This window comes from Pongo abelii, chromosome 12 (assembly GCF_028885655.2).
Source record: "Pongo abelii isolate AG06213 chromosome 12, NHGRI_mPonAbe1-v2.0_pri, whole genome shotgun sequence".
Taxonomy (NCBI): domain Eukaryota; kingdom Metazoa; phylum Chordata; class Mammalia; order Primates; family Hominidae; genus Pongo; species Pongo abelii.
In genome coordinates, this window is record NC_071997.2 from 121,975,947 (window position 1) to 122,003,485 (window position 27,539).

General features: G+C 52.0%; 1 protein-coding gene across 1 annotated transcript; it reads right to left on the bottom strand.

Moving 5' to 3' along the window:
- Positions 1–14,172: 14,172 nt before the first annotated feature.
- KCNF1 (potassium voltage-gated channel modifier subfamily F member 1) lies at positions 14,173–16,664 on the bottom strand. Its single transcript, XM_024242610.2, has one exon. The coding sequence runs from the start codon at positions 15,969–15,971 to the stop codon at positions 14,487–14,489; it is 1,485 nt and encodes a 494-aa protein (XP_024098378.2). The 5' UTR covers positions 15,972–16,664; the 3' UTR covers positions 14,173–14,486.
- Between the last annotated feature and the right edge of the window lie 10,875 nt (positions 16,665–27,539).

Consider the following 27,539-nt stretch of genomic DNA (forward strand, 5'->3'; position numbering starts at 1 on the left):
GACTAGGAGATAAAGTTGTCTGGCTCATTTCATGAGGCTAGAGTAACCTGGATACCAACACCTGAAGAAGATAGCCCAAAACTAGAAAACTATAAGCCAATCTCACTCAACAATATTTAGGCAACGATCTTAAATAAAACATTAGCAAGCAGAATCTGGCCACGAATTAAAATAAAAATGCATTATGACCGTAGAGGTTTTATTCCAAGAATAGAAGGGTATGTAAACATTAGGAAATCGTTTCATCATTAATCTTCACAGAAATACATTAAAGACATATAAAATACATGAAAATACATCATTCCAATAGATAATGGAGAGCTGGGTGTGGTGGCTCATGCTTGTAATCCCAGAACTTTGGGAGGCCAAGGTGGACAGATCACTTGAGGTCAGGAGTTTGAGACCATCCTGGCCAACATGGTGAAACCCTGTCTCTATTAAAAATACAAAAATTAGCTGGGTGTGGTGGTGTGCATTTGTAATGCCAGCTACTCAGGAGGCTGAGGCAGGAGAATTGCTTGAACCTGGGAGGTGGAGGTTGTAGTGAGCAGAGCTTGGGCCACTGTATTCCAACCTGGGTGACAGAATGAGACTCTGTCTCAAAAAAAAAAAAAAAAAGATAATGAAGAAACACTTAAAAAGATGTAAATGCTCAACGCTGAATTTTAAACAACTTTTTGAAACCTAGAAATGAATGAAGCTTTCTTAACTTGAGATCTACCAGAAGCAGACATCACCAGAGAAAAGATGCTGAAAACCACACGCTACAGAGATCCCAGCCCATGCAGAAAAGCAAGACACAATGTCACTTAATTGTAGAAGTGAAGAAACAAAACTGTCCTTTGCAGATAATATGATTTTTTTTGTTTTTAGATAAGGTCTTGCTCTGTTGCCCAGTCTGGAGTGCAGTGGTATGATCATGGCTCACTGCAGCCTCGAACTCCTGAGCTCAACAAAGCCTTTCACCTCAGCCTCCCGAGCTGGGACGATAGGTGTGAGCCACCGTGCCTGACAATAATATGATTTTTGAAACCTGTAAATCAAAGGAAAGCAGCTGAACAGTCATTAGAACTAATATGAGAGCTCAGCAAGGCACTGGTTCTCAAAGTGCCGTCCAGGGACCAGCAGCATCAGGCTACCTGTGTGTGTGTTAGAAAGGCAGACCCTCGGGCTGACCCCAGGCCCACTGAATCAGAAGCCCTGGGACAGGCTTAGCTTTGTGTCTTTCAGCAAATCAAGCCATGCGTGCAATGCTAACATGCACTGAAAGTTTGGGAACCATTACTTGAAGGCACTAGACTACCAGAAATGTAATCATCTCACTTCAAAACCATATACAAATAAATAGGTGGAAGGGTTTTGGAAAACAAGTATTCTTTTTACAATAAAATGGATAGCATGATAAATTTGCAATCTCCAGTCAAGGTTTGTGTGTATGTGTATGTGTGTGTGAGCGTGTGTTGTAATGACTTTGAGATATAATTTACATACTATACAATTCACCCATTTAAAATTTACAAATCAGTGGTTTTTAGTATATTCACAGATACTTGCTACTATCACCACAGTCAATTTTAGAACATTTTCATCACCCCAGGAAGAAACCCTGTACCCCATAGCTATCACCTTCCTATCTCTCCTTTCTCCCTTTGCTTCTCTTCCCCTCTCAACCACTTTCTGTCTCTACAGACTTGCTGTTTCTGGACATTTCATATAAATGGAATCACGGTGGTGACTGGTTTCTTTCACTCAGCGTGATGTTTTCAAGCTTCATTCATCACGTATGTCCCCATCCCATGTCTAGACCACATTTTGTGGCTGGAAGGGAGTTTGAGCCCGGGCTCCAGGGCAGTCTTCTTTGTATTGCCTGGGACAAGTCACGCATCTCCTCAAGTCTCAGTGACCCCGTCTCTAGAAGGGGATGACCAGCCCTACCGAGGGAGCCTGGGAGAGCCATCCAGGTGGCCAGGGTGCAGGGGACAGCCCAGAGGCGTCCGAAGGAAGGTGACATTGAAACTGATCGCTGACGAACCTGGGGGAGGCTCTAAGGAGGCAGAGGGCAAAGAGAGCAACAGGCTCCAGGCAGAGCCCCCTGGAGTTTAGAAAAAAGAGAGCGAGCCCCGCTGGCTTTTAAAGAAGTGGTTCTCAGCTTGGGTGATTTTGCCCCTGGGGGACATTCACGATTTCTGGAGACTTTTTGGTTGTCGCCATAGGACGGTGGGGGGAATACCATTGACATCTAATGGGTAGAGGCCAGGGGTACTGCTAAACATTCTACAATTCACAACACAGCCCCCCGCCAAGACCCCAAACAAAAAACTATCAGATCCAAAGTGTCAATAGTGCCGAGTTTGAGAAACCCTGACTTCAAGCTTCACATGGTTGTGATCGTGTGGAGTGCTGGAGAGGAGGGTGGTGCGGACAGTGAAGTCTGGGAGGCACTCTGAACAGCTTAAATGTTCCCCTAGGGTAATGCGGAGCCATGGAAGGCTTTAGACAGAGGGGTGATCCCTCTGATGTGTGTTTCAGAGGGAGCTTTTTGAAGAATGTCTGGAAAGACTTCTAATGGTTCCAAATAAGCAAGAAATGGGATCTCCTTTATTGAGTCCAGGCCCTGGGATACTGGAGATCTCCAAACCAGAAAGGGTGTTTGTTCTTCGCTAGTGGACTCCCATCAAGCTGTCGGTGGACCCCCTCTGACAGAGTGCTCCTGGGGCAGAGGCAGGGCTGGGGACACACCCTGGGAGCTCCCCAAATCCCACCTGGGAGCTCCCCAAATCCCTCCCTGGCTCCGGTCACACCCACGACTCGCCCCAGTGAGGCATGGAGAGAAGTCCCGTGCATGGGCACACACAGAGCTACTGCAAAGCCCATGTTCCCTCTCCTCTGCCTCAGAGATGGTACCAGGTGCCAACACACAGGTGAGCGCCTTCAGGGGACCCCTCCTTGCTGGGCAGGAGCTTCTGGCCCTCCCTGCTCCAACAGCAGGAAGCCCTGCTCAGCCCCTTACCAACCTCTTCGCTCACTGCACACACACGGAGGTCCTGGGCCAGGCTGAGCTTAGGGCTTCTTGGAAACACATCTCCCCGAAATGTGCAGTGTGCTTCTAGTCAATTCTGCGAGGCAGGGAGACCCGACACAGCCCCTGGCCTGAGGTGCTGACATGGGTAGGGGGGTGGGGGAGGGAAGACAGGCAGCAGTGACAAGACAAGGAACTAGGCGCTCTGATCAGAAGAGGCCAGGGAACTCAGAGAAGGACAGCACGCCCAGACTGTGTGGTCAGAGAAGGCTTCCTGGGGGAGGTGGCCAAGAAGATGCGCCTTAAAGCACAACCATGAACCATAGGGCTGTTGCGCCTTGTCCTCCCTGGCAGGAGCAGCACAGTAATTGCCAAGAGGTGTGAGGAAAGTTTGGGTGCGGCGATGCTGCTGCCTGCGCCGCAGTCCTCGGCAGCACCACAGCCATCTCTCCTCAGCATCCTCTCCTCCTTGCTGTAATTCCCACACCGTGACCAGAACCCAGCCCTACTCCAGTCAGGGCATGGCTGGCCCTACCCACAGGAATGACCCAGTTCTGGCCAATGAGCAGCCATGGGGTGTTTGCTAGGGGCAAATTCTACACAAAAATTCATGCTAGCAGAAGGGAGCCAAGAGTTGCCAATGGGAGATAAGGGGGCACACTCCTAGCCTAATAAGATGAAGAGAGAGGCCATTAAGCTGAGGCCCAGTGGGGATGGACAGGTGAAGGCTGGACAAGATCTTGTATCTCCTGGAAATCACAGAATCAGCAGGAAGCCTACTAAGCATTGAAGGGAGAGGTGTCAAAGAAATCCTCAACACAGCTGACCAAAGCCTGGTCTACGCAACACAGAAGGTGGGCCCCAGACCTGCTCCTGGCTGCTACACCCATTCGGGCCTGGCAGGGACCCTCATCGCCATGTTGGAGGACAGTCATCAAGGAAGTCTCCCAGGGGACAGACCAGGGACAGGGGAGGAGAGTGGACCAGGGATATTTTCCCAAAGTGCAGAAGCAAAGACTGCCTGGCTGTTTTGGAAGCAGCACTTTTTCCCCAGTGTATGATAAGTGCTATGGGCCAGGGCCAACTAGGCTGCCTGTTTTCCAGATGTAAACTTTGAACGTCATTTTCCTGCCCTTTCTCCAACACTGGGTACTTCGAGTGCGTGGGTAGAGATTATTTTCTGTGACCAGAAGTCGTCAAACCCTGAGGCTCGACATCCAGACCTGAAGGGGACAGAGGCATTTTGCAAAGGCCTGGTGGGCCACCTGGAGACAATGACTGCCCGTGCCTCTGAGTGCCTGCCTTTGGGGAAGATGTTTGAATTTCATGTAGATATGAAAGGTGTATCAGCCCATATGGACACGGAAGACTACATATTGTACACACTCCATCAGGCATGGCTTTGTGCTTTGTCATTCACTGTGCTACACCCAGGGGCTAGAATGACACCCAGCAGATAGTAGACGCTTAATAAAAATGAATTGCATGTGTGTGAGAGTATCAGGTAGACAAAGGAGAGGGCCGTGGAGTCTCCCCATCATCCCACCATTCAGCCCACCCTCACCCCATGCAGTCTGGGGATTGACACCTGGTACAGGATCTGAATAGTCCAAGCCAGTCACCATAATCTTGTCCCTGTGTGAGCACTGCAGAAACCCAGGCCTCAGCAAATGGCCGTCCCCTGCACATAAGAATGGACTAAAAAATGAGTATATCATCCAGTGTCTGCCAGTGAAAAGTAAGGGCTATCTGCAGGGGGCTTCGGGGAATGCTTTCTTCGCCCTGGAGCAGGCTGCAGGAGGCAGTGCCTCTCCCGGCTCTGGATGCCGCTGGAGAGGTGAGGCACATGCCCGCTGCAGCTGTCTTTCTAGCAGCCCACGTGTGGAGGAGGCAGAGCTGGGACAACTGCAGGGAAGGGAGCCGAGCCCCTGGATGGAGCCAAGCCTGAAGTCCACCTTCTCTTAGCTTTAAGTCAGTGTGGCTCAGATTTCCTGGTCCCTTGCCACCAAAGCACCCCTTGTGAGCACAGGGAGAGAAGCTTCCAAGGGATGTCAAGGAGTTTGGGCCTCACCCCGAGGGCACTGGGGGCTTAAGCAAGGTGATGCCTTGCTTAGGCTGGGGGTTCTTTTGACAAATCCCTTTGTTATATAGAAAATGGCCGAGACTGGAGGCAAGCGATGTGTGAGTGGGCTTTTGCGGCAAACCAGGCTACAGCAGGTGAGGCTGGGACCCTCTGGCCACCCTGTGGGTTCACACCTCCTTGGCCTCTGAGGTGCGCTCTTTCCTCAGAAAGTGCAGCGGGGGTGGGAGGGGAGGGGACTGTGTATCCCAGGGTTGGTGTCACCTCAGAACATCCCCCAGGAGGAAGGCGAGGCATGGCCAGGACCCACTGGAAGCAGACGGCAGGTGAGGGGCTACGGAGAAGGGGCTGCAAATGTTAAAGGAAACGGAAGCATCCCCTCCCATCTCCCAGCACCATTGCACAGCACGTGCTGCCTGCTCTCAGTGCGTCCCCCACTCTGAAGTGAGCCCCCACCGTGCGGCCTGCGGCTGGGCAGCAGAGCCCTCACCTGCCGGCCTTGCCCTGGCTCTGCTCAGGGAAAATCCCTGGAAACCTCTCAGTGCTTCCTGCCTGCACTGAGAGAGCAGGCAAAGCCTTGTGATCCACCACGCCGAGGAGAGACTGGGGGCTAATGGCAAGGGACTCAGTTAAGGTGGCATCAGGGACACCCGCTCCAGCTCCACTCTGGTGCCCCGAGGCATTCGGGAGCCGGCCAGGCCTTCCCTCCCTCCCTCCACAGAACAGGGTGGTGGAAAGCTTTAGGGGGGAGCTTAGAAAATGCTTGGTGATTTTGTCAGGTGTGGAAATCACATTGTGGTTATTTTATTTTTGGAGCTGCATGATGAAGTCTTCAGGGGAAACGCGTCTGCGTGTCTGACACGTTTAAAAGGTTTAACAAAATGCGAAATACTAAGAACGTGTATCTAGTGGTTATTTTGATGATAGAATTCATTTTATTTTTCTGTGTGTTAGAAAAAATTTATAGTAATGACACTTTTAAAAAGAACATTTTTAAAAAAGGAAGAAAATACCAGGGCCAACAGTTCTCAAAGGGTATCCTTCAACACACTGGTTCTGGGAGATGTGGAGGGACGTTCTGTGACCAAAGGAAAGAGCCCCCCTCTCCCTTTCTAGGGAGGCAAACAGGCCAGAGAACGAGAGGAGCGGCCTGCAGAGAGCACGCATCACAGGCTAGATCCTGGGGCTCCAGCTTCTGGGCCACAGTGGGGCTGCCCCAGGAGGGAAGGCAGAGAGGATGAGCCACATGGGTGTAGTTCTGTGGACACAGGCCCACAGACGCAACCCCAGGTCTGTGGCTGGCCTGAGGGTCTTCCCTCACTGGGCTGGGCAGGGGCCCCGGACCAAAGGCAGAGCTCTGCGGAGCTGCATCCCAGCTGGGCAGATGTTCGTTATTGGAACTTTCTGACCAAGGAGTCTTAGCTTCCTCACGAAGGATGCCATTAGGGGCTCAAGTATTCAATGTGAGCATTTAGAGAGGGCGCTTCTCTGTGCTGGCAGCCACTGGCAGCTAGGTACAGGGCATGGAGGTGAGACACGGACCCCATCATCAACAGACAAGACAGCCACACGCAGAATTTGAGGACGAGAAGTTCTGGGTGTGGCCACCCCAGGGCACAGCACCGTGCATAGAGTGGGTCCATCCCATAAACATTCGTTATGTACCAACTATATGCCAGGCACTGCCCCGGCTGCCAGAAGGTACACCTGTGACCCGAACACAAACCTGTCACCCTGGGATTCACACCACAGCTCAGGTCACTGTCCCAGAAGGGGCAGCCCCAAGGTGTCATGAGGCACAACAGGGAGGCACATGTCCCCCAGGTTGGGGTGCACGCCCTGGCCCAGCCACTGTGCTGCGGGTCAGTGGAGAGCCTGGACAAGCCGCTTAGGCGCTCGAGCCTCAGGTTTCTGAGAAATGTGCACAAGCTGGACACAATCGGTCACTGAGAGGCCAGCTCTCGGCCCGTCCCTCTGCCACCTCTGCCTGTGCTCTGAGCAACCAGCTCTTGAGGATGTTTGGGGCCTCCTCTCTCCCATGTTCTATGCCCATCTGGTCCCAGAACCAGAACGTGGCTGGTGTTTCCAGGGACGGGAAGTGGAGTGGTCTATGGCCCCTGCCTTGCTGGCTGTGAAGCAGGTTTTTGGGGAAGGTGATCAGCTACAAAGGAAGGCAGCATGCAGTAGTCCTCCTCCTTTCACTCAGAGGGCAAGAAAGAATCTGTTCACACATACACATATGCACACACATATACACGCACATGTACACACGCACACACACGCACTAAGGTCTTGCGCGTGTATGGTGTGCTCCCAGCTTCACGAGAAGCAGAGGATCCCTCAGTCTGGCTGTGAACTTCAGGTCTTTAAAAGGCCAAAAGGCTTCCACAAAGGTTTGACGTGAACAGGAGACTATGTGCAAAGCACTTGGGGCTGGCAAGCCCCGGCTCTGTTCTGATGCCTGCCACACCACGCATGGGTGACAGGAAGCTGTTCCTGGGGCTGTCTTTCAGTCTCATTTCTCAATCCTCACCTCTGACTTGGTTGGGCCTGCACCTGTGGGCAGTCGTGGGTGAGGGTTGATAGAGTAGGAACAGAGCGGGAAAGTGAGTGTAGAGACAGGATCAGGAGCCTCGTTCCCGCACGTGACTCCCCATGGTCACATGACCTCCTGAGATGCTTTCCTTGTGTGGAGTGAGGTGGGTTGACAGTAGGATCTCCACAGCCCAGATTCTGCCCCACAGAGCCAGGCCCCTCCCTAGGCTGTGTGGGGGCAGTGTCACCTCTGAGGAGGGGAGTGCGGGGGCAGCGTTCTGACAGGTGGAGGACTGGGAGAAGGGCGACAGGGACAACAGGAAACACCTGTGCACAGCAGGGAGCGTTCGGTGCTAGGGAGGGCTGAGGGTAGCAGCGTGGGAGATGACGCTGGAGAGGTCTTTGGAGCTGTGGAGGGCCTTTCCGGCAGGCTCAGCAGCCCGCACTTGGCCATGTGGCCCAGGGAGACTGAAGTGAAGGAGAGGGAGGAATCTGGCTTGCACTTCCCACCCACTCAGGAGCAAGGTGTGGGTGCAAGCCGCGGATGCTTCTCTACGGCTCCAGTCTACCTGGAACCTGGCTGCCCGAGAGCCTCCATGGGGCCTCCTCTGGGGCCGGTGCTCCAAGGTCAGACCCATTCTGCTGAATCCAGCAATGGGACTACAACAAACAAAGCCCTTGGCTTCTAGTGACAACTTCGCTAACAGACCCACCAGCAGAAGCCCGGCCTAGATATATTAATATTTGCACCTCTCCCGGGTCTGGGCTGCCACTATTGCAAGCACAGTCCCCATCTTCCTAACCAAGCCCTTGACAACAGGTATAATATTTTGTGTTTGGGGAGAAGATTTGTGGCTACCAGCAGGCGCCCCAGCAGGGCTGGTCTTTCCTTCACCTGCCATCTACCTTTTTGCCGGGGAAGTGACCTAGAGGTTAAGCTGGAGTGAAGGGTTGGCAGTGGTGGGCTCCATCCTCGCTCCTTGGGGACGGACACTGGCCCTCAGGGCCGCAGGCACAGGGCCCTCTTGGCAAGCGGAGAGGGAGGCGGGGGGCTGTGCAGTCCCTTGGGCCCAAGCTGGAGTCCCTCTCTGACCTGCACTGACCTCTCTTTAGCCATGTGACCACAAGCGATTTGGACTCATGGGACCTCACAGGTGTCACCTGAAGCCGGAGCAATCAACGTTTCTGGCCAGTTGTTGGGAGTGTAGAATAAAATCATGATTACGGCGGCCCTGGCGCCGAGCCCGGCTGGCTGATAGCGATAGCCTCAAAAACGAAAATGACTAAGCACAGAGCCTCCCAATCCTTGTTTTGTTTTTTTCCTTTTGGAAACTGACATCCTCTCTATAGCTACATTTTGGGCTGCTCCAAGTGAGAAAAGCATTTAGGGGGAACTTCCACCTCTGATTGAGGGATGGGTGAAATCCCCTTTCAAGTCAGCTGGGAATGTGCTCTCTGGAGGAGCACAGACCTGTCTCCGCACAGGCAGACAGGTGGGAGGCCCCCGGAAATGCCCCCAGCCCTCTTCTTCCTGGGAGATGACAGGAGGCTTGGAGACATTTAATTATCCTCCCTTTGGGGGAAGACGGTTGGGCCTGGGGGCTGTGGGAGGAGCAGGCAGCCCTTTACAGGATGAGGGGAGACCGGGCTGCTGCCTCTCAAGTGTTCCTCACACTGGCCCATCCTTCTGCTGGTATCTCCCCATGAGGTCAATGAACCCCCTTCCTGTAACCCTGGGGCAATTGCTAGTGTCTTACGTGCCGCCCACCAGGTTTCATCAGGGAATGTGTGAGAAGTAGTTCTAGATCTTCCCATTTTCACAGACTTTTTTTCCAGTTTCCCTCGTTTTATGGGGTCCCTCCAGACCCCAGATGGGGGGCTTTAGGCTCCAGACCCTCCTACAATTGCCAGGATGGATCCTGAACTCCGCATGGCCCAAGCATCTGGTCCAAGGAAATGGGTTTGCCTTCTTTTTCTTTCCTTAAAAAAATACCGCGCCAAAACCAAAGCGTAGTTCATGAAGTGAAGCCTTCCAGAGAGATCAGATGATGGCACTCTAGAGAGACCAGATGATGGCACCCTAGAGAGATCAGATGATGGCATCCTAGAGAGAGCAGATGATGGCATCCTAGAGAGATCAGATGATGGAACCCTAGAGAGAGCAGATGATGGCATCCTAGAGAGAGCAGATGATGGAACCCTAGAGAGATCAGATGATGGCATCCTAGAGACATCAGATGATGGCACCCTAGAGAGATCAGATGATGGCATCCTAGAGAGAGCAGATGATGGCATCCTAGAGAGAGCAGATGATGGCATCCTAGAGAGAGCAGATGATGGAACCCTAGAGAGATCAGATGATGGCACCCTACAGAGAGCAGATGATGGCACCCTAGAGAGATCAGATGATGGCACCCTAGAGAGATCAGATGAAGGCACCCTAGAGAGAGCAGATGATGGCATCTTAGAGACATCAGATGATGGCATCCTAGAGAGATCAGATGATGGCATCCTAGAGACATCAGATGATGGCACCCTAGAGAGATCAGATGATGGCACCCTAGAGAGATCAGATGATGGCACCCTAGAGAGAGCAGATGATGGCACCCTAGGGAGAGCAGATGATGGCACCCTAGAGAGATCAGATGATGGCACCCTAGAGAGATCAGATGGTGGCATCCTTCACCTTATTAGGAAGCTCAAGTCAGACCTTAAGTAGGGCCTGTCGGGCGCCAAGTTCTGATGGCAGCAGGGAGAGGTGCACAATCTGCCTCCAGATAAATGTCAGCTGGAGGCTCTGGGCTCAGCTGCTAGCTCTGCCACCAATGAGCAGCAAGGCCATCAGCCTGTTGCTTCTGCCTTCTGAGCCTCAGTCTCCCCATCTATAAAACTGCAGATTACTAGCTCACTGCACGGAGTTATTTTGGGGCTAAAATGAGATTGTTTGTGAAAGTGTCTACCACATGCCATTTCATTAAAAGTCAGAAATTGATTTGTTTTTACGCACACACACACACAGTCTTGCACTCACACATCTCTATTTTTGAAATGGCATGTGCAGAGTGCTCCCAATTTTATCAGAATCAGAATGGGGTGGGCCCCTCACCAGGCTGTGGCATGCAGGCCTCGCTCAGCCGTACACACTCAGAGCCACCATGTCCCCATCTGTACAACAGGGGCTTGCACCCGATGATGCCCTGCTTTTCTCTTAACTTGCACATTCTGCAACTCCAAGAAGCACATCTGCCTCGCACTCGATAGTCATTATTAGCAGGTTACAAGAAGCTTGTGAGAGTCACCCAAACCAGGGTAGAGTATGTGAGGCAACTGCCCCAGGACGGGGAGATTTTACAAGACTGTGGATGGGAGGTCAAGAAAGGAGGAAGAGAAGCCAGTGGCCTTTAAGCACAAGCCAGGACAGCAGAGAGCTGGCTGCAGGGGACCCGGAATTGGGGGTCTCCGTGGGAAACAAAGCAGGGAGCTGTGAGCCCTGGGATGCAATGAGAAAGGAAGATATTTTTACTATGATTCCTGCGCCTGCCCTGTGGTTTAAGAGTGGGCTTCACTCCCTCTGAAGCGGGTTCCACACTCCTGTGTCTTCACACCCACACTGTTCATGGTGAGTGGGAAGTTCTTTCTACTCCCTCTTCCGGGAGAGCTCCTACTCATTCTTCAGGGCCTAACTTAGACATCATTTTCTATAGGGGATGGAAAATAAATAGTCCACACTTGTTTTGTGGACACTGAAATTTCAATTTTATGTACTTTTCACGTGTCACAAAATGTTATTCTTCCTTTGAATTTTTTCAGCCATGTAAATACATAGAAACAATTCTTAATTCAGGGCTGTACCAAAACAGGCAGCAGATCAGATTGGCCACAGCCAGAGTTTGCCAGCACCCCCTCTGCCCTCTTGCTGTTCGAAGTGGGGTCCATGCCCAGTAGCCTCAGTCTCATCTGAGAGCTTGTTGGAAAGGCAGATTCCAGGGACCCCCACCCAGACCTACAGACTCAAAGACTACATTTTAACAAGGTCTCTGGATGGCTCAGGTGCACTTTAAACTTTAAAATGTATGATCACACCACTGCACTCCAGCCTGGGTGAGAGAGTAAGACCCTGTCTCAAAAAAAAAAAAAAAAAAAATCCTGCCTGCGTGTCACCCCTAGAGATTCTAATTTAATAGGTATGGGGTGCAGCCTAAACAGCTAAACAGTGGGACTTTTTAAATCTCCCCCATGTGGTTCTAATGCACAGCAGAGTTCCAGAACCCATGCCCCAGAGAGATTAACCAGGGAAAGAGGACTGCTCCTCCTCCTAGATCCCAGAGTCCCCAGGTCACTCCTGCATGACACAACATGTCACTGTAGAGAAACTATTTGTTACACTCTGAGCTCCTCTGAGATCAGGATCCTGTCTAATCCTAATTTATGAAGGTCTCAGACAAAACACCTACCGCCTCTGGAACTGGATCTCCTCCTCTTCCAATGCATGGCTTTGTAGCCGTAAATCTGCTCTTCACTGACCGCCTCCCTCCCCTGGTGCCCCAGGTGAGTGCAGAGAAGGTGGCCTCCAAAGCCAGGGTCACCCTGGCCTCTCCCGCCCTCCCTGAGCTTCCCCGGCTTCTGTCAAGCCCTCGGGCCAGCACAGGCTCTGTGGAAAAGGGGGACACAAAGAGGCAACCCACACATCCAGCAAACCCACTGAGCCCAGGGGGTGCACAGACTACGCCCTCCACAACCCTCCTCCCCTCTTTCCCAGCTGGAGGGCGTGCAGCCCCTCTCCTTGCACTGGGTCCCCGCTGCCCTAGCCCCTGCCTCCTGACTCCTCTGCCTTTTGGTCCTGACCCAGCATTTTCCTGGAGAAACGTGTGAGGGAGGGGTGCATGGCACTGACTCAAAGCCACACAAGAGTCTTGCCTGGGAGGGCCTCTGTTCGGGAGAGGGCTGGGGAACACAGGACAGCCCCTTTCAGGCCGGGGCTGACACTCGTGCCCCACCTGGCCTTGCACCCCCTGGCCAGGCCCCTCTCTAGCTGGGGCCCTCTCATCACTCGCAGCTCTGCAGCTGAGCCATGCACTCCACAGACCCTAACTCTCTCCCAACACCTCCCACTCCAAGCCCCCTACAGCATGACAGCCTCCCACCCTCCAGAGTCCCCACCACAGAGCATCCACAGCCTAAGGCTTCTGAATCCTGGAAGGTCGAATCTAGACGGGGCCTCAAGAAGTCTTATTATACATATAGGGAAACCTACGCCCAGAGGAGGGGAAAAATTGGCCGAGATGGTGGCAGACTGGGGACCACCACCTCCCTCTCCCCCATCTAGTCCCATGCGCTTCCCCCACTGCAGGGCTCCTCCCACTGCACCAGCTGCCTTAGCAAGAGAAGGAAGGACAGAGCTCTGGGTTTCAGGGAAGATGGAAACCCAGAAGGGGCCTGCTGGGGCCAACTCTTAGCCTTTGACTAAGGACAGTGTGACAATGCCCTGCCCCCAACCTCCCCCTACCTACAAGCCCAGCCCAGATCAGTGGAGGTCAGAGTGGGCAACTGTGCAACCCACCTCCCTCCCAGCACAGAGTAATAGAAACAGTCACTATTTATTGAGCACTTACCAAGTGCCAGGTACCATGCTAAAAGCCATGATTCTCTGCAGTACTTATTAAATATCATATCCCCATTTAGCAGATGATCAGAATGAGGGTCAGAGAGATGAATCAGCAGGCCTACAGTCACAAAGTTGGTAAGGGAGTGGTGGAGGAGAGGCCTTAGAGAAAAATGTTTAAGTTCAAAGGCATCTCAGAGTTCCTCTTCACTGCCTGGGCTTCTAACCCAGATCTGTCTGATCTGTTCCCTCAGGGCTCTCAGATGAGATGCAGTGAGACACCAGGACACGGGTCGGGGGGTTCACACTCAGGTTTATCCATTCAGCAGCTATCTCAAAGGTATCAGGGCTAGAAAGATGGGCTGGAGGACAGGCACCCCCACACCAAGGAAGATCAGCCCCTGTACTGGTCCAAAGATTGTCTCATCATGAGGCCAAGCAGATGTCTCTGTCCCAAGACCACCTGGTGTCAGAGAGAACACATGGGCTTTGGGATCATCAGACCTGGGATTGTTCCCTTCTCTGTGTGACCTCGGGCCTCAGTTTCCTCACCTGTAAAATGGAGATACCTAGCTAGTAGGGTCAATGGAAGGAATAGAAAGAGGTTGTGAAAAGGGCCCCAGGCAAGTGATAACTAAATGCTGCAGGCTGCTGGGCGTGCACTGTGAACTCTCCCCCATCCTGGGCCTACAGGGGCAGCAAGCTTTACCCCAGAAGGAAGCAGCAGGGAAGCACGGCCTGCACAGAGCCTCCTGGAATGCGGCAAGGCTCCTTGGCGCCGAACCTGACTATGAGCCCTTCTTTAATTAGTTCTCAACTAAAAATAGCTCCCCCACCACCCGGCTGCACACCTACCTCCTGGTCTGGCACTGAAGTGTGCCTGAGCTACTCTTGGGGGTGACAGCCAGCCTGTGACAGAACCTACAACACGGAGGGTGCACAGAGCAGGAGGCTTTATTGAGGGAGATACAGAAGCGGGCGTGGGCTCTCGTGCCAGCCAGGCCGCGGCCTCCACTCGTCCCACACGGCCCTGCGGCTCCTGCGCACCCCTCCCTCCCCGGCTCCTGGACAGCAGGCAACAGAGAGGAGTCTTACCCAGCCTTGGCAGAGGTGCCGGGAGGGCCTTCAGAGTCTGTCCAGGGGAGGGTTGGGGGGACACAGGACAGCCCTTCTGTGCTGTCGATGACATGCCTGCCACATCTATCCATCTGTCCACCGCCTGGTCCATCTCTGCCTGAGGGGCCCTCCTGTCACTTGCAACTCTGGAGCCGGGTCCTGTGGTGCTTCTCCTCGGTCAGGAGGGGGATGAAGGTGTCGCTGTGGGAGAGCTTCAGCCGGCTGCTGCAGCTCGGCGCCTCCTTCCCCGCAGGCTCTGGAGGGAGGTTGTCCAGGTCACTGCGGGAGCCCCCGGTCTTGCCCTCGCCCCCGCTGCTGGAGTTGAGTTCCATCAGCTCCAGCTCGTGCTTGGCCGCCGTCTCCAGGACGCGCTGCTTGTTGTAGTACCTGACAAAGTTGTTGATGATGGGGTGGATGGGCAGGGCGATGGCGATGACACCACACAAGAAGCTGATGGCCGCGTTGAGCTTGCCCAGCGTGGTCTTGGGGTAGATGTCGCCGTAGCCGACGGTGGTCATGGTGATGATGGCCCACCAGAAGGACTGGGGGATGCTCTTAAACAGGGTCTCTGGATGGCTCTGCTCCATGGTGTAGCCCAGGGCAGAGAAGACGAAGATACCCACTGCCAGGTACATAAGCAGCAGCCCCAGTTCCTTGAAGCTGCGCTTGAGGGCATAGGTGAGGGTCTGCAGGCCCGAGGAGTGGCGGGCCAGCTTGAAGATGCGCGCGATGCGCATGATCCGCAGTGCCTGCACGGCCTGCTGCACGTTGGTCAGCTCCATCATGCGGGCACCCAGGTGCGTGAGCGTGAGGCTCACGTAGAAGGGGAGGATGGCCAGCACGTCCACAATGTTCATGAAGGACAGCGCGAAGTGCAGCTTGTTGGGTGACGAGAAGAGACGCAGCAGGTACTCCAGGGTGAACCAGCCAATGCACGCCGTCTCCACGTTCTCCAGCGTCGGGTGCTCCACGCGGTTGCCCTCGGCGTCCAGCACCTGCAGCTCGGGGATGGTGCCCATGCACATGACCACGGACGAGACGAGGATGAGCAGGAAGGAGAGCACGGCCACCACCCGCGCCGGGCACGACGACTCGGGCTTCTCCAGGAACTTCCAGACGCACTTCTGGCAGCGGCGCCAGCGGCCCTCGGCCGCGTCCACGCCCAGGTCGTCCAGGATGAGCTGCACGCGGCGCGCGATCTCCTCCAGCTCCTCGCGCTTCTCGCTCAGGTGACTCTTGCAACAGTCGTCCAGGAACTTGAGGTCCACCTTCCAGAAGTCCATCTCGTTCTTGAAGCAGATGGGGCAGATGCCCTTCTTCATGTGGACCTCCCCGAAATAGTACACCTCGATGACACACTTGAAGGCGTCCGGGTCCCTGTCAAAGTAGAACTCGCGCTTGCCGGGGTCGTAGTCGTCGCACAGGGAGAAGATGGTGTCGTAGCCCCCAGCCAAGCAGTTGATGAGCTCCGCCAGGCGGGTCTCAGGGTACTGACTGAGGAGGTCCCCGTACAGCACCTGCCGCACGCCCCCCACGTTGACGACTATCTCTATGTCGTCGCTGGCAGCGGAGCTCTGGCTGCCCGGCTCCGGGAGGCTGCGCTCCCGGGACCCGTCCATCCTCCCTGCGCGCGCCCTCGCAGCCTCCGCCCCGCGCCCCCTGCAGCCGCCGCCGCCGCTGCCGCCGGGGGTCCGGCGGGTGCCACCCGTGCGCTGATCTCGGGGAGAGCCCGGCCGGCGCCCGCCTGCGGGGAAGGGCGGTCACAGCGGGCAGCAGCCGGCTGGGGCGCGCCGCGGGGGAGGCATGCACCCGGCGGTGGGGCTCGGGGCTGGCATCCGGGCGCCGGGGCGCGCCCGCGGGGGCTTTGGCGGCCGCCGGCCTCGCCCGGGGCACTCACCCCGGCTGGCTGGCGGCGCGCTCCGCCGCTTCAGCTCGGCCTCCTGCAGGAGCGGAGTCTCCTCGTGGGCGGCTGGCACCGTCCTCCGCCCCGGGGCGCGCAGGCAGCGGCGGCAGGTCCCGGAGCTGGCGGACCCACGCCGTCCGCGAGGTGCTCGAGGTGTGCAGAGAGCGAACTTGGGCTGGCTTTGCCCGAGCCTTTTCTAAACACAATAGGAATTCCAGCCTGACGTCAGGAGCTTTTCAAACTGTACCCTCTTCTGGTGAAATTCTGCAAGGCACGCGTGGCAGCTGCAGGGGACGGATTAACCCTTGGGCAGACGGGCACAGCTGCCGCGCCCGCCGCCGCCACCGCACACCGCCGGCCCCTCCCGGGGGCAGCGGGTCACCGAGGGGCTGCGACCTGGCTTCAAGCTGCAGACGTTCTCTCTCACTGCTGTTTGGAGAGGATGGGTGGGGAAAGAATGCTGCCGCCTGTTGCTGGGCAGGAAAATGTGCTCCAGGAAGCCCCTTAGAAGGCGACTCCGACGTCCGGGTCCCTCCTCCGGCCTTAGACCCGCGCCGGCTTTTTCTGGTGGGAGGAAAATCCTGCCTGATCCTTGAAGCGTTTCCTGCCCCACCCACCCCCAACCCAGCAATGCCCTGCTGTGTTGGTGGCACTGTCTCACCTTCTCCGCAACGCTGTACAAGGAGGACATCTAGTCCAGCCTCCTGTAGAAGGGAAGGGACTTGCCCAAGGTCACGAGGCGGAATGAGAGCAGAGCTCAGCTTGACCGCCTCCTGATGCCGAGCTTTCTGGCTGTCCCAGATGACTGACGCCTGCTGTTCAGCAGATTTTAATTCTGCATTGAAGTTCTTGCCGTCTGGCACTTCCTATCTCTCTGCAGTCCCACACCAAGGCCACTAGCTTCCAGAAGGGTCCAGTGGCTCCTGCTTCCCCGTTCCTCACTCCTTGACCGAGGCCTGTCTCTTCCTGCACAGTGTCCCACACCCTCCTCTCTTCCAGCCTTTGCGGCCACAGCTGTCCTTCTGACCTCACTCACCTGAACCTCTACAGCAGTTTCCTAACAGTGTCTCTCTCCTCCGGTTCACTACTGTCATCAATACTGCAAATTACCGACATCATCTATGGCCTCGAGATCGTGTTAAAAACATTCGGGAGGGAAGAATGAATAGGCAGAGCAGAGGATTTTTAGGGCAGTGAAACGTACCATAAAGGCGGATACGTGTCGTTATACAATGGTCAAAATCCATAGAATGTTCACCACCAAGAGCGAATGTTAATGCAAACTCGGTGCTGGGCGATGATGACATGTCCACGTGGGGTGGTCCACCATGACAAGTGTCCCACGCTGTGTGAGATGTTGATGCGCAGGAGAGGGCTGTGGAGACAGGGGGCATGTGGGAATTCTCTGTACTTTCTGTTGAACTGTGCTCTAAAATATAAAGTCTATTTAAAAATGTATTCTGTAGGCTGGGTTTTTTAAAACTTAAGGACATGTCCGTTAATGGATTATGAAATCAATTTACTGGGTCACTGACAGTATTCTTTTTTCATTAATGAGTTAGCATAAAACAGACTATATTAGAATACATCACATGAAGAATTATTTAGTGAAACTTGTTTTTACAAATTTTACTTCATTTCTATTTAGCATGAGACAATGACATGCTACTACAGAGTAGGAAATCGAGGCTCAGAAAGGTTGAGTAATAAGAGTTGCCACTTATTCTCCATGTGCATCGGAGTGCAGTCTCTGAGTGCTTTGCAGTTTTGTCATTTAATCTCCCAGCAACCCCCTAAGGAAACAAGATGTCAGGTAACCTGCTGAGATCACTCTGCGGAGCTGGGATTTAACCATCGTCCTGCTGGGTTCTGAGGCCTATTCTTCTCCCCAGTACAGTGCGACACACTACCTCCTACACACACCCCAGCTTCCTCTTCCAATTCTTATGCATGCTACTCCCCTTATCAGCTGTCCGAGTACCTGCAGGGTTAAATTCAAATCGCATCTTAGTCTGAGCTTAATGGGCTTCTAAATACCCATTCATTCACTCAGTTATTCAAATATTTATGGAGCTCTTATGGCACATGCGTGCAAATGCACACACACACACTCACACACATACACACACCACCCTAGGTGTGGGGACAGGGTTTACAGTCTAGTAGATAATATATTTTTTGTAAATAATAATTAACAGTTTGGGGTAATGACCTTAACAAGAGGGGTATATGTACTATACAAGAGTGGTGCTTCCTGAATTTCTCCACAGGGGGCGCTGAGGGGCGGCCATCTGGTTGGAAGAGGGAGGGGCTGCATTTGCCTAGAAGCACAGCCTTCACTCACTCAGGTTTGCATCGGGGTGTCTGATGAAGCTCCCTCAGCAGATAGAGCCCCAACAGCTACTCCTTTGTATCGTCATGAAATACAAGGTGCTGTGGAACCCGGGAGTTTGCAGATACCTCGGCAGGCCCAGGAGAGGCTGGTGCATTTAAATTATACCGCTGGGATTTAGAGAGATCAATGCCATTGAAAGAATGCATTACCAACATGTCCTGAGAGAAGGGGACACGCCAGAGGAAATTCCAGGTGTGGCCAGGCAGAAGCAGGAGCGAGGGGAAAACGAGGCCAGGCCCTCTATTGGGGTTTCCTGGGGGAAAAGTTGGGGCAGAACAGAGGAAAGGGTCCAGGATTGGCTCCTTGGGATAATTCTGGTGGGCTTTGAACTATAGAGGTGGTCTCTAGTTGCCGGGTCCCTGGCCTAGGATGATTTAGGGCAGGGAAATATTGCCTTGGTGTGTGAGAGTTTGATGAGGGGAAGTTGGGGGTCTGGGCCTGGAATTGGTGGGTTTGCATGTGAAAGATACACTCCAGCCTTTCGCAATCTCTAAGGATGTCACCCACTGGGGGGGCAGTCTCTCCCCAGTTTGTGAGGCCACATTGCCAGTCATCAGGAATGCAGAAAGTAAGAAATCATAGTTAATACACTATTGACCCCAGGATGAGAGGATGGCACGCGGACAAATCTAGAATCTAGAGAGATGTGATGACAAGCTGGAGACTCAGGCCCCCGGAAGAGCCAGTGCGTGAGCTGAGCCTGGAGGTCTGAGTGCCACTTGCCTGCTCAGCTGAAAGGGCCACACAGTTTGGAGGTGAGGCTGGCAGGCCCGAGGCTGGTGGAGTCAGCTGGAAACAGAACCCAGAGCGTCTCAGCGGCCCTGGAGGCGTCTGGACCACAAGTCAGCACTTCATACTTTAGGTCGTGGCTCAGTAGCTGGCTGTGAAATTAACATACTGAGTATTAGAAAATAACAGAGAATATCAGACATGGAAAAATAAATACAGCTTGAATCAGGTCATAGCAGCCAGAGGCTGACTCTGACTCCAAGTCCATTCAGCAAATCCCAGGCCCAGTGGGGAGAAAGCTGGTCGGGTGCAGAAGTGGGAGGGGAGGGGCAGCAGGTGCAAAGCCCAGCAGAGAGAATGTCCACACACAGGCCCCAGGAGAGCAAGTGCCCACTGACAACAGGGGCAAGAGAAAGAAACAGCTGTAAATAGCAGGTCAAGGCTGGAGGTGCGAGACCAGCCTGCAGCCAGAAGCCAGGGGAGGGAAGAGAAGAGGCAGAGATACAAATCCTGCTCTGTGAGGATCAGCCCTGTATCCTTAGATGGGGGAGCAGAAGGCTGGCATTCATGTACCCCTCAGTTTCCCTGGCTGTTAAATGGGTGACATGGACTTACATATTCCCACGTTGTCATTTGTTGAATAGCACAGTGAACAGAGTGGCTACGGGGGGAGGCCTTGCCAAGCTCTGACACTTACTGGTGGTATGAGGCTGTGGGTTCCACTGTGTCCTCTCAAAAGACATGCTCAAGCCTTAACCCCGGCCCCTGTGAATGTGACCTGATTTGGAAATTAGGTCTTTGCAGATGTAAGTGAAGATGAGATCACCCTGGGGTAGGGTGGGCCCTAAATCCAATCACTGGTGTCCTCGTAAGAAGAGACACGGATACACAGGGGGAACGCCACATGGCAACACAGGCAGAGGTTGGAGTGATGCTGCCACAAGCCATGGTACAGCAGGGACTGCCGGCAGCTACCAGAAGATGGGAGAGACGCATGGAGCCCTCTGAGTCCCCAAGAGGGAACCAAACATGACGACACCTGGATTTTGGACTCTGGTCCCCAGAACTGTAAGAGCATAAATTTCTGTTGTTTTAAACCACCCCAGTCTGTGGTATTTTGTTATGACAGTCTTAAGATACTAACACATGTGGCCTTAGGCAAGCTGTAACTTTTTTTTTTTTTGAGATGGAGTCTCATTCTGTCGTCCAGGCTGGAGTGCAGTGGTGTGACCCCAACTCACTGTAATCCCCGCCTCCTGGGTTCAAGCAATTCACCTGCCTCAGCCTCCTGAGTAGCTGGGATTACAGGCACGCGCCACCATGCCTGGCTAATTTTTGTATTTTTAGTAGAGATGAGGTTGCACCATGTTGGCCAGGATAGTCTCATCTCCTGACCCCGTGATCTGCCCACCTCGGCCTCCAAAAGTGCTGGGATTACAGGCGTGAACCACCACGCCGGGCCGGCAAGTTATAACTTCTTTAAGCCTCCAATTTTTCATCTGTGGAATAAGGAGACTGCCACAGTACACGGTGACGGGGCTACAGAATACAGTGGGGACTCAGTGCTAGAACAGGTGGGGACTTGGTGCTGGAACAGGGGAGAGCAAGTGCTGGGACAGATAGGAACCAGATGCTGGGACAGGTGGGGGCCAAGTGCTAGGAGAGGTGGGGACAAAGTGCTGAGACAAGTGGGGACCAGGTGCTGGGACAGGTGGGGAGCAGGTGGGGACCAGCTGCTAGGAGATGTATGAGCCAGGTACGAGGGCTACCCCGGAGAAGGCAGGCCCTGATTCAGCGTGGGGCCTAGGGGAAAGCTCACAGAGAAGGTGCGTGCACCTATCTATTGAGCCGGCAGGGGTGGTTCTTACTGCATTCCAGGCTCTGTTCTGGGCACTGAGAACAGAGCAGAGATGAGATGGACAAAGGTGCTACATCTGCAGAGCTTGCGGATTTGTGTGGAGACCTCGAAGCCGTGCCAATTGTGAGAGATGACTTCTAGGCCAGGGACTGGGGACATCTGGGAGCCTCCAAGGGGACATCTGGGAGGCCTGGCTGTCCAGGGAGGTCCAGCCTGTCCAGTGGAGCTCTCAGAATGACTGAAGGGCTCCTTACCCACACTATCCAGTACAGTAGCCGCAGCTGCACGTGGCTGCTGAGTGTTTGGCATGGGCCTAGTGCACCTGAGTAGTTGAATTTTTATTTCAATTATATTTGATTTTTAACAGCTTTACTGAGATGCACTTCACATTCCATACAATTGATACTCCAGTGGCTTTTTGTATATTCAGAGCTGTGCAGCTATCAGCACTGGTTCATCTTAGAACACTTCATTACCCCCAAAATGAATGCCATACCTTTTAGCCATGACCCTCAAGCTCCCTCTGCCCTAGACACCCACTAGAATACTTTTTGTCTATGAATGTGCCTATTCTAGGAATATCATATAAGTGAAATTCTATAATATATGACTTTTTGTGACTAGTATCTTTCACTTACAACTTACAATGGTTTTTTTGTTTGTTTGTTTGTTTGTTTGTTGTTGTTGTTGAGACAGAGTCTCACTCTGTTGCCCAAGCTGGAGTGCAGTGGCACAATCTTGGCTCACTGCAGCCTCCGCCTCCTGGTTCAAGCGATTCTCCTGCCTCAGCCTCCCTAGTAGCTGGGATTACAGGTACGCGCCACCACACCCAGCTAATTTTTGTATTTTTAGTAGAGATGGGGTTTCATGATGTTGGCCAGGCTGGTCTCAAACTCCTGGCCTCAGGTGATCCACCCATGTCAGCCTCCCAAAGCGCTGGGCTTACAGGCATAAGCCACCGCACCTGGCCACTTAGCGTTTTTAACGTTCATCAGTGCGTGGCATTGTCAGTACTTCACCCCTTTTTATGGCTGATCATATCCATTGCATGGATAAGCCAAATTGCGGTGATAATCCCCTGTGGTCAGTGGTTGCCATGTTGGGCAGATGGAGTCTGGGGAAGCTGAGCCAGGTCAGGTGGGCGTGGGCAGGGAGGAGCAGGATCAGGCCTCCCAGGCAGACAAGGCAGTAGCACAGACAGAGGCAGGAAAGTCCCCACCAGGGTTCCAGGCCCCGCACTGCACTGGTCTCTGCATGCTCCACGCTAACTGTGCCCTCTACTGCAGTGCTGCCCCAACCCGTCCCTGGGGTCATTCTTTCCACCCTTTCGAAGCTCAGTCCTCAGTGTCACCACTTCCAGGAGGTCTCCAGGCACTGCACCCCTCCCCAGCCCTCCTTTCCCCAAGGGATCAGGACCCATTCCCTGTGTGCTCACAGAGCCCTCAGCTGTCCTATGGCACAGGGTCAGTTCATGCACCACTGGTTTGTCTGCCCCCAACTCCAGCCCCAGTACAGTCTGGATTATTCTTCTCTGTGACGGTGCCCAGCACAGGCCCTGGACATGCAGGTGCCCAGCACAGGCCCTGGACATACAGGTGCTAGGCAGGCATGTGGAGGGGAGGATGAGAAAACGCTTCATTATGCCCAAACACAACCCACACAACTTCGAAACCACAGGACCTTCATGGTCTCTGATGAGCCTTAATTTGCTCAGCTGTCCCACAGAGCCAGGCTTCAGCAGTGTCTGGGGCATGGCAGTGAGAAAGACATGGTCCCCTGGGCATGCCCCAGACCTGTGGGCAGACTGATGGGAGGTGAAAAGCACCTGGGAATTGAGCAGGGCTGGGCCGTAGCCGGAGAGATTGTTGGGGGTCTTCCCAACATTGTTGGATGGTCTTCCTTCCACGGTCAGGGCACAAGCATTTTCCCTTCATCCCTGCGTGCTGCACACCCCACCTCCTCATCAAACCCTGGCAAGTCCACATTCTGGTCTACTGACATGCCCAGGCCCAGAGTGCCCCACAATTGGAATCCCACAAACTCCACTTGTCCTTCCAGGCCAGAGCAAACGGAGCCTGCAGATCAGATTGGCTGACTCCTTGCCCAGTGCTCTCCCCAAGCTGTACTACTGCCTCTGTTATGAACTGAATGTTTTTGTACCACCCCCTCCAAATTCATACGTGGACACCCTAACCCCCAATGCGATGCTATTTGGAGACGGGGCCTTCAATGAGATAGTGAAGGTTAAATGAAGCCATAAAGTTGGGGCCCCAATCCAATAAGATTAGTGGCCTTAGAAGAAGAAGATAGAGAGACCTTGCTCTCTGTCTTCACCACGTGAGGGCACAGTGAGAAGGTGGCCATCTGCAAGCCAAAGAGAGAAGCCTCAAAGAAATGACACCTGCCAGCACCTTGATCTTGGACGATAAATGTCTGTTGTTGAAGCCTGAGGTCTGTGGTGCTTTGTTACACCGCCCAAGCTGACTAGTACGTTCTCCTTCCCTCACACTTGCTAAGTGCCCCCTCTGCCTTCCTCTTCTCAAAGCTCTGGAAACAGACCCTTTGTCCTCTGACCATATAGACCCTGTTTGGAAAGGTGAGGCTGGGATCCCATGGATTAGGAAAAAAAGAGAAAAATCAACATGCTGCCTTCTCACTGAAGGTCATTATTGCATAGAAACTTGAGCCAGCGGCCTGGATCCATTTAGAATTTCCTGAAGGGTTAAACCAGAAAAAAAAAAAAAAAAAAAAAAAATCTGGACTTTTTGGCTAAAAATGGAAAGCTTCTTGCTGTGATGTATTCAGTCCAGCATAGACCTTCTATGAGAATTGTACATTTCATGATCCCATGGGGGAAGGGACGTAGAGCATAAAATCTTCCATTAGACGTAGAAGCAGCAGCAATTTTACCTTGCGGTTTTCTCATTTAAATAAAGAGCGGGGGAAAAACAGTTTATTTAGGCATTATGGGAAGTAGTTGTTTGAGCTGCATTTTTTTATTAAAAAATTTTTTTTATTTGTTGAACAATACCATTTTGGGCTACAGAATGCTAGATTTTTATGGCAGTAATTAAAACCGGTGCATGTGTATCTAAGTGATTTGTCTAGACGGCAAATGATGCAAGCTGCAATCTATTCCTTTTTATGGGCTAATCAGTTCTGCTCAGTTAAAATTTCCTTGTGTTTTGCTGAATTTAATAATACCTTTCATTAAGATTCAGTTCTGTACTCCATTGAAAATTTGCATTTCATTATTTGCTGTACACCCATCGGCATCAGGGAGCTGCCCCGTCCCCATCCCCACTCCTTCTCCTCATCATCCCCCTCCTCTCATCATCCGCCTTCCCCACCTCCACCGAGAAGAGCTGATTGACAGAAAGACTTAGCTGGTCTACTCCTGGCTGAATACCCTGGCCCCTGGAAGTCAAGTGCAGGAGGCAGCTGGGTGGGAGGCGGTGCTGGATGGAGGTGGGTAGAGAAGGATGTCAAACTGAATCATCAGGAAACTTCATTTTTTTCACCCCAGCTTCTAAGCATTTTTTTTCTTTTCTATGCCTCCATTTCTTCATCAGCAAAATGGAACTGGTGACTCTTTCCTTCCTGGCTATAAGACCTTACAGGAACAAATACATTATTGGGCGTGAACAGCTTTGTAATCGTCAAGCTGCTGAACCTGCCAAGGCCAAGAAGAGCAGGGGGAGGAGGGCAGGAGGGGTGACTTCCTGGTTCCCATTCCCGAGGTGGGCACGCTTCCTGAAGTCTGCTCGCCTCTGCCTCCCTGGCTTCCGGGCCTCTGTTTGGCCATGACTCATCCTGCCTTCAGGCAGGTGGGAGGACCGGGACAGGGTTGCCACACACCCCAGATGTGTAGAAAGATGTCAGAGGCTTTGGGAGCATTCAGCTGCCCCAGAGGCTGCGGTAGGACTCCTCTGGGCCTGAGATCTGGGAAGAGAGAAAAGCAGTTAGAAAACAAGACCAAGAAGGATGAATGTTCCTGCCTCTGGCCTGCCAGGTTGGAGAATGGGGGGTGGGGGTGCTGTTGGCTTTTGTGCTTGCTTTTAAAGCACACTGGGAAAGTAAACAAAACGATTGAAGAAAACTCTTCAGAAACAAATCCTTTCCCATTTTCCTTTAATTGCAAAATTGTTATCTATTTATTGTAAAAAAAAATTTAATGTGAAAGGAAGGCTTTTATTTACATCCCTGACTTCCCTCTTGCCCAAAGGTCAGAACGATACACGGTCTCTCAGTTTTCTGTCACTGGGTACAAACTACCTCAAACAGAGCAGCTTAAAGCAACACACCTTTACTAGCCCACAGGTGCCATGGGGCAGGAGTCTGGGCACAGCTTAACTGGGTCCTCTGCTCAGGGCCTCACAAGGCACAATCAAGGTGCTGCCCAGAGCTGCAGCCTCATCTGAGGCTCAGGGTCCTCTTCTGTGCTCACGCAGCAGAATCCATGTCCTTGCAGCTGTGGAACTTACCCAGGCTTCCTTCTTCATTCAGGCCAGCAGTAGACTCTCTTCAGAGACGGTCTAAGTCATCTGTTCAGAGGCTTACCTGATTAGGCCAGGCCCCCCAAGGAGATTCTCCCATTTAATTAACTCAAAGTCAGACTGATTAGGGAACTTAATTACATCATCAAAATCCCTTTACGTGTGCCACTCTAACCACAGGACTGAGCTCTGTCATAATCACAGTCCTGCCCAAAATCAAGAGGTGGAAATTGTACAGAAGGTGGACACCAGGGGGCGGGAATCACGAAGCCATCAGAGAACTATGTCTACTACACGCTTCTGATGTGCATATTTCCAGGCCTCTTTCACAGATACATGGATAGATAAAAAGGAAGAAAGAAAGATTCTTCCGTTTGCATTTTGCTTTCTTCCTGTTGAGTAACACCTCACAGACATTACGCCATTTTAGTAATCATGGAACTTATGTATCTACTCTCCTATGGTTGGATATTGTTTGTTTATAATTTTCTACTGTTAAAATAATGCCATAATAAATATCATATACAGCCTGTATCCTTGAACACTTATACCTCTATAGGATTGATTCCTACTGGTGGAATGGCTAAGCTAAAGGGTACAGACCTTTTAAGTTTTGATAAATACTACAAAAATAGCTTTCAAAGAGGCACCCTCAAGGAAAGCGCCTATTTCCCCAAACCCTTACCATTTCTGAATGTAATCAATCTTTTAAAATTTTTGACAGCAGGAAGAGTGGAAATGGTACCTTGTTTTAATTGCATTTCTTTGATTATCAATGAAGTGCAATTCAATGATTTTAGAAGCTCTATTTTTATTCTATTTTTTTGTTATCACCTTTATGTCTCATTAAAGCATGACCCTTCGGAACTCTACTAGACGATATATTCAGTCATTAACTTTAGTTGCTTTGGTAGAGATTTTGCTCATTAAAGCAGACTCTTAAATACTCCTTCTCATTCCACAGACATTAACTGAGTGCCTGTTTTATGCTGGACTCTGGGCCAGATGTGGGAAATACAGAAATGAAAATGCTATTGTTCTTGCCTACAAAAATTATTCACTCCAATGAGCATTACAGCAACATCTAGTTCAAGATATTATATTTATGTGCAAAGACTGGCAATTCTCAGGTTCCTTGAAAGACACAAACTACCAAAGCTTATTCAAGAAAAATATAGGTCACATGAAAAACCCTATATCTATTTAAAAATTGAAATTATAGTTAGAAAACTTCCCACAAAAAAAAAAACTCCAGGAACAGATGGATTCACTGAGGAATTGCACCAAACATTTAAGAAATAAATAATACAAAGTCTACACAAACTTTTCCAAAAAATAAAAGAGGCAAAGACAGTCTCCAAATCAATTTATGGGGCAGCAATACCCTGATTCCAAAGCCAGATGAAGACACTGCAAGATAACTATATTTCTTATAAAGACTAAGGCAGATATCTCTCTTACACATAGATTCAAACACCTGAACAGAATTTTGGCAAATCATCAAAACTTACTACAATATTGCAGTAATAAGGACTATAATCAGATATATACATCATAAAGACAGACATATGGATCAATAGAATAAAACCCTCACCTTTATTGTCAAATTGATTTTCAAAGAGGGTGGCAAAACAATTCAATGGAGAAAGAATAGTCTTTTTAACCAAAGGGGCTGGGAAATCATTCATGCAAAAGGATAAAGTTGGACCTTTACCTCACACCATATACAAAATTAACTCAAAACGGATCAAAGATCTGAATGTAAGAGGTAAAACTATAACTCTTAAAAGGAAACATAGGCAATAT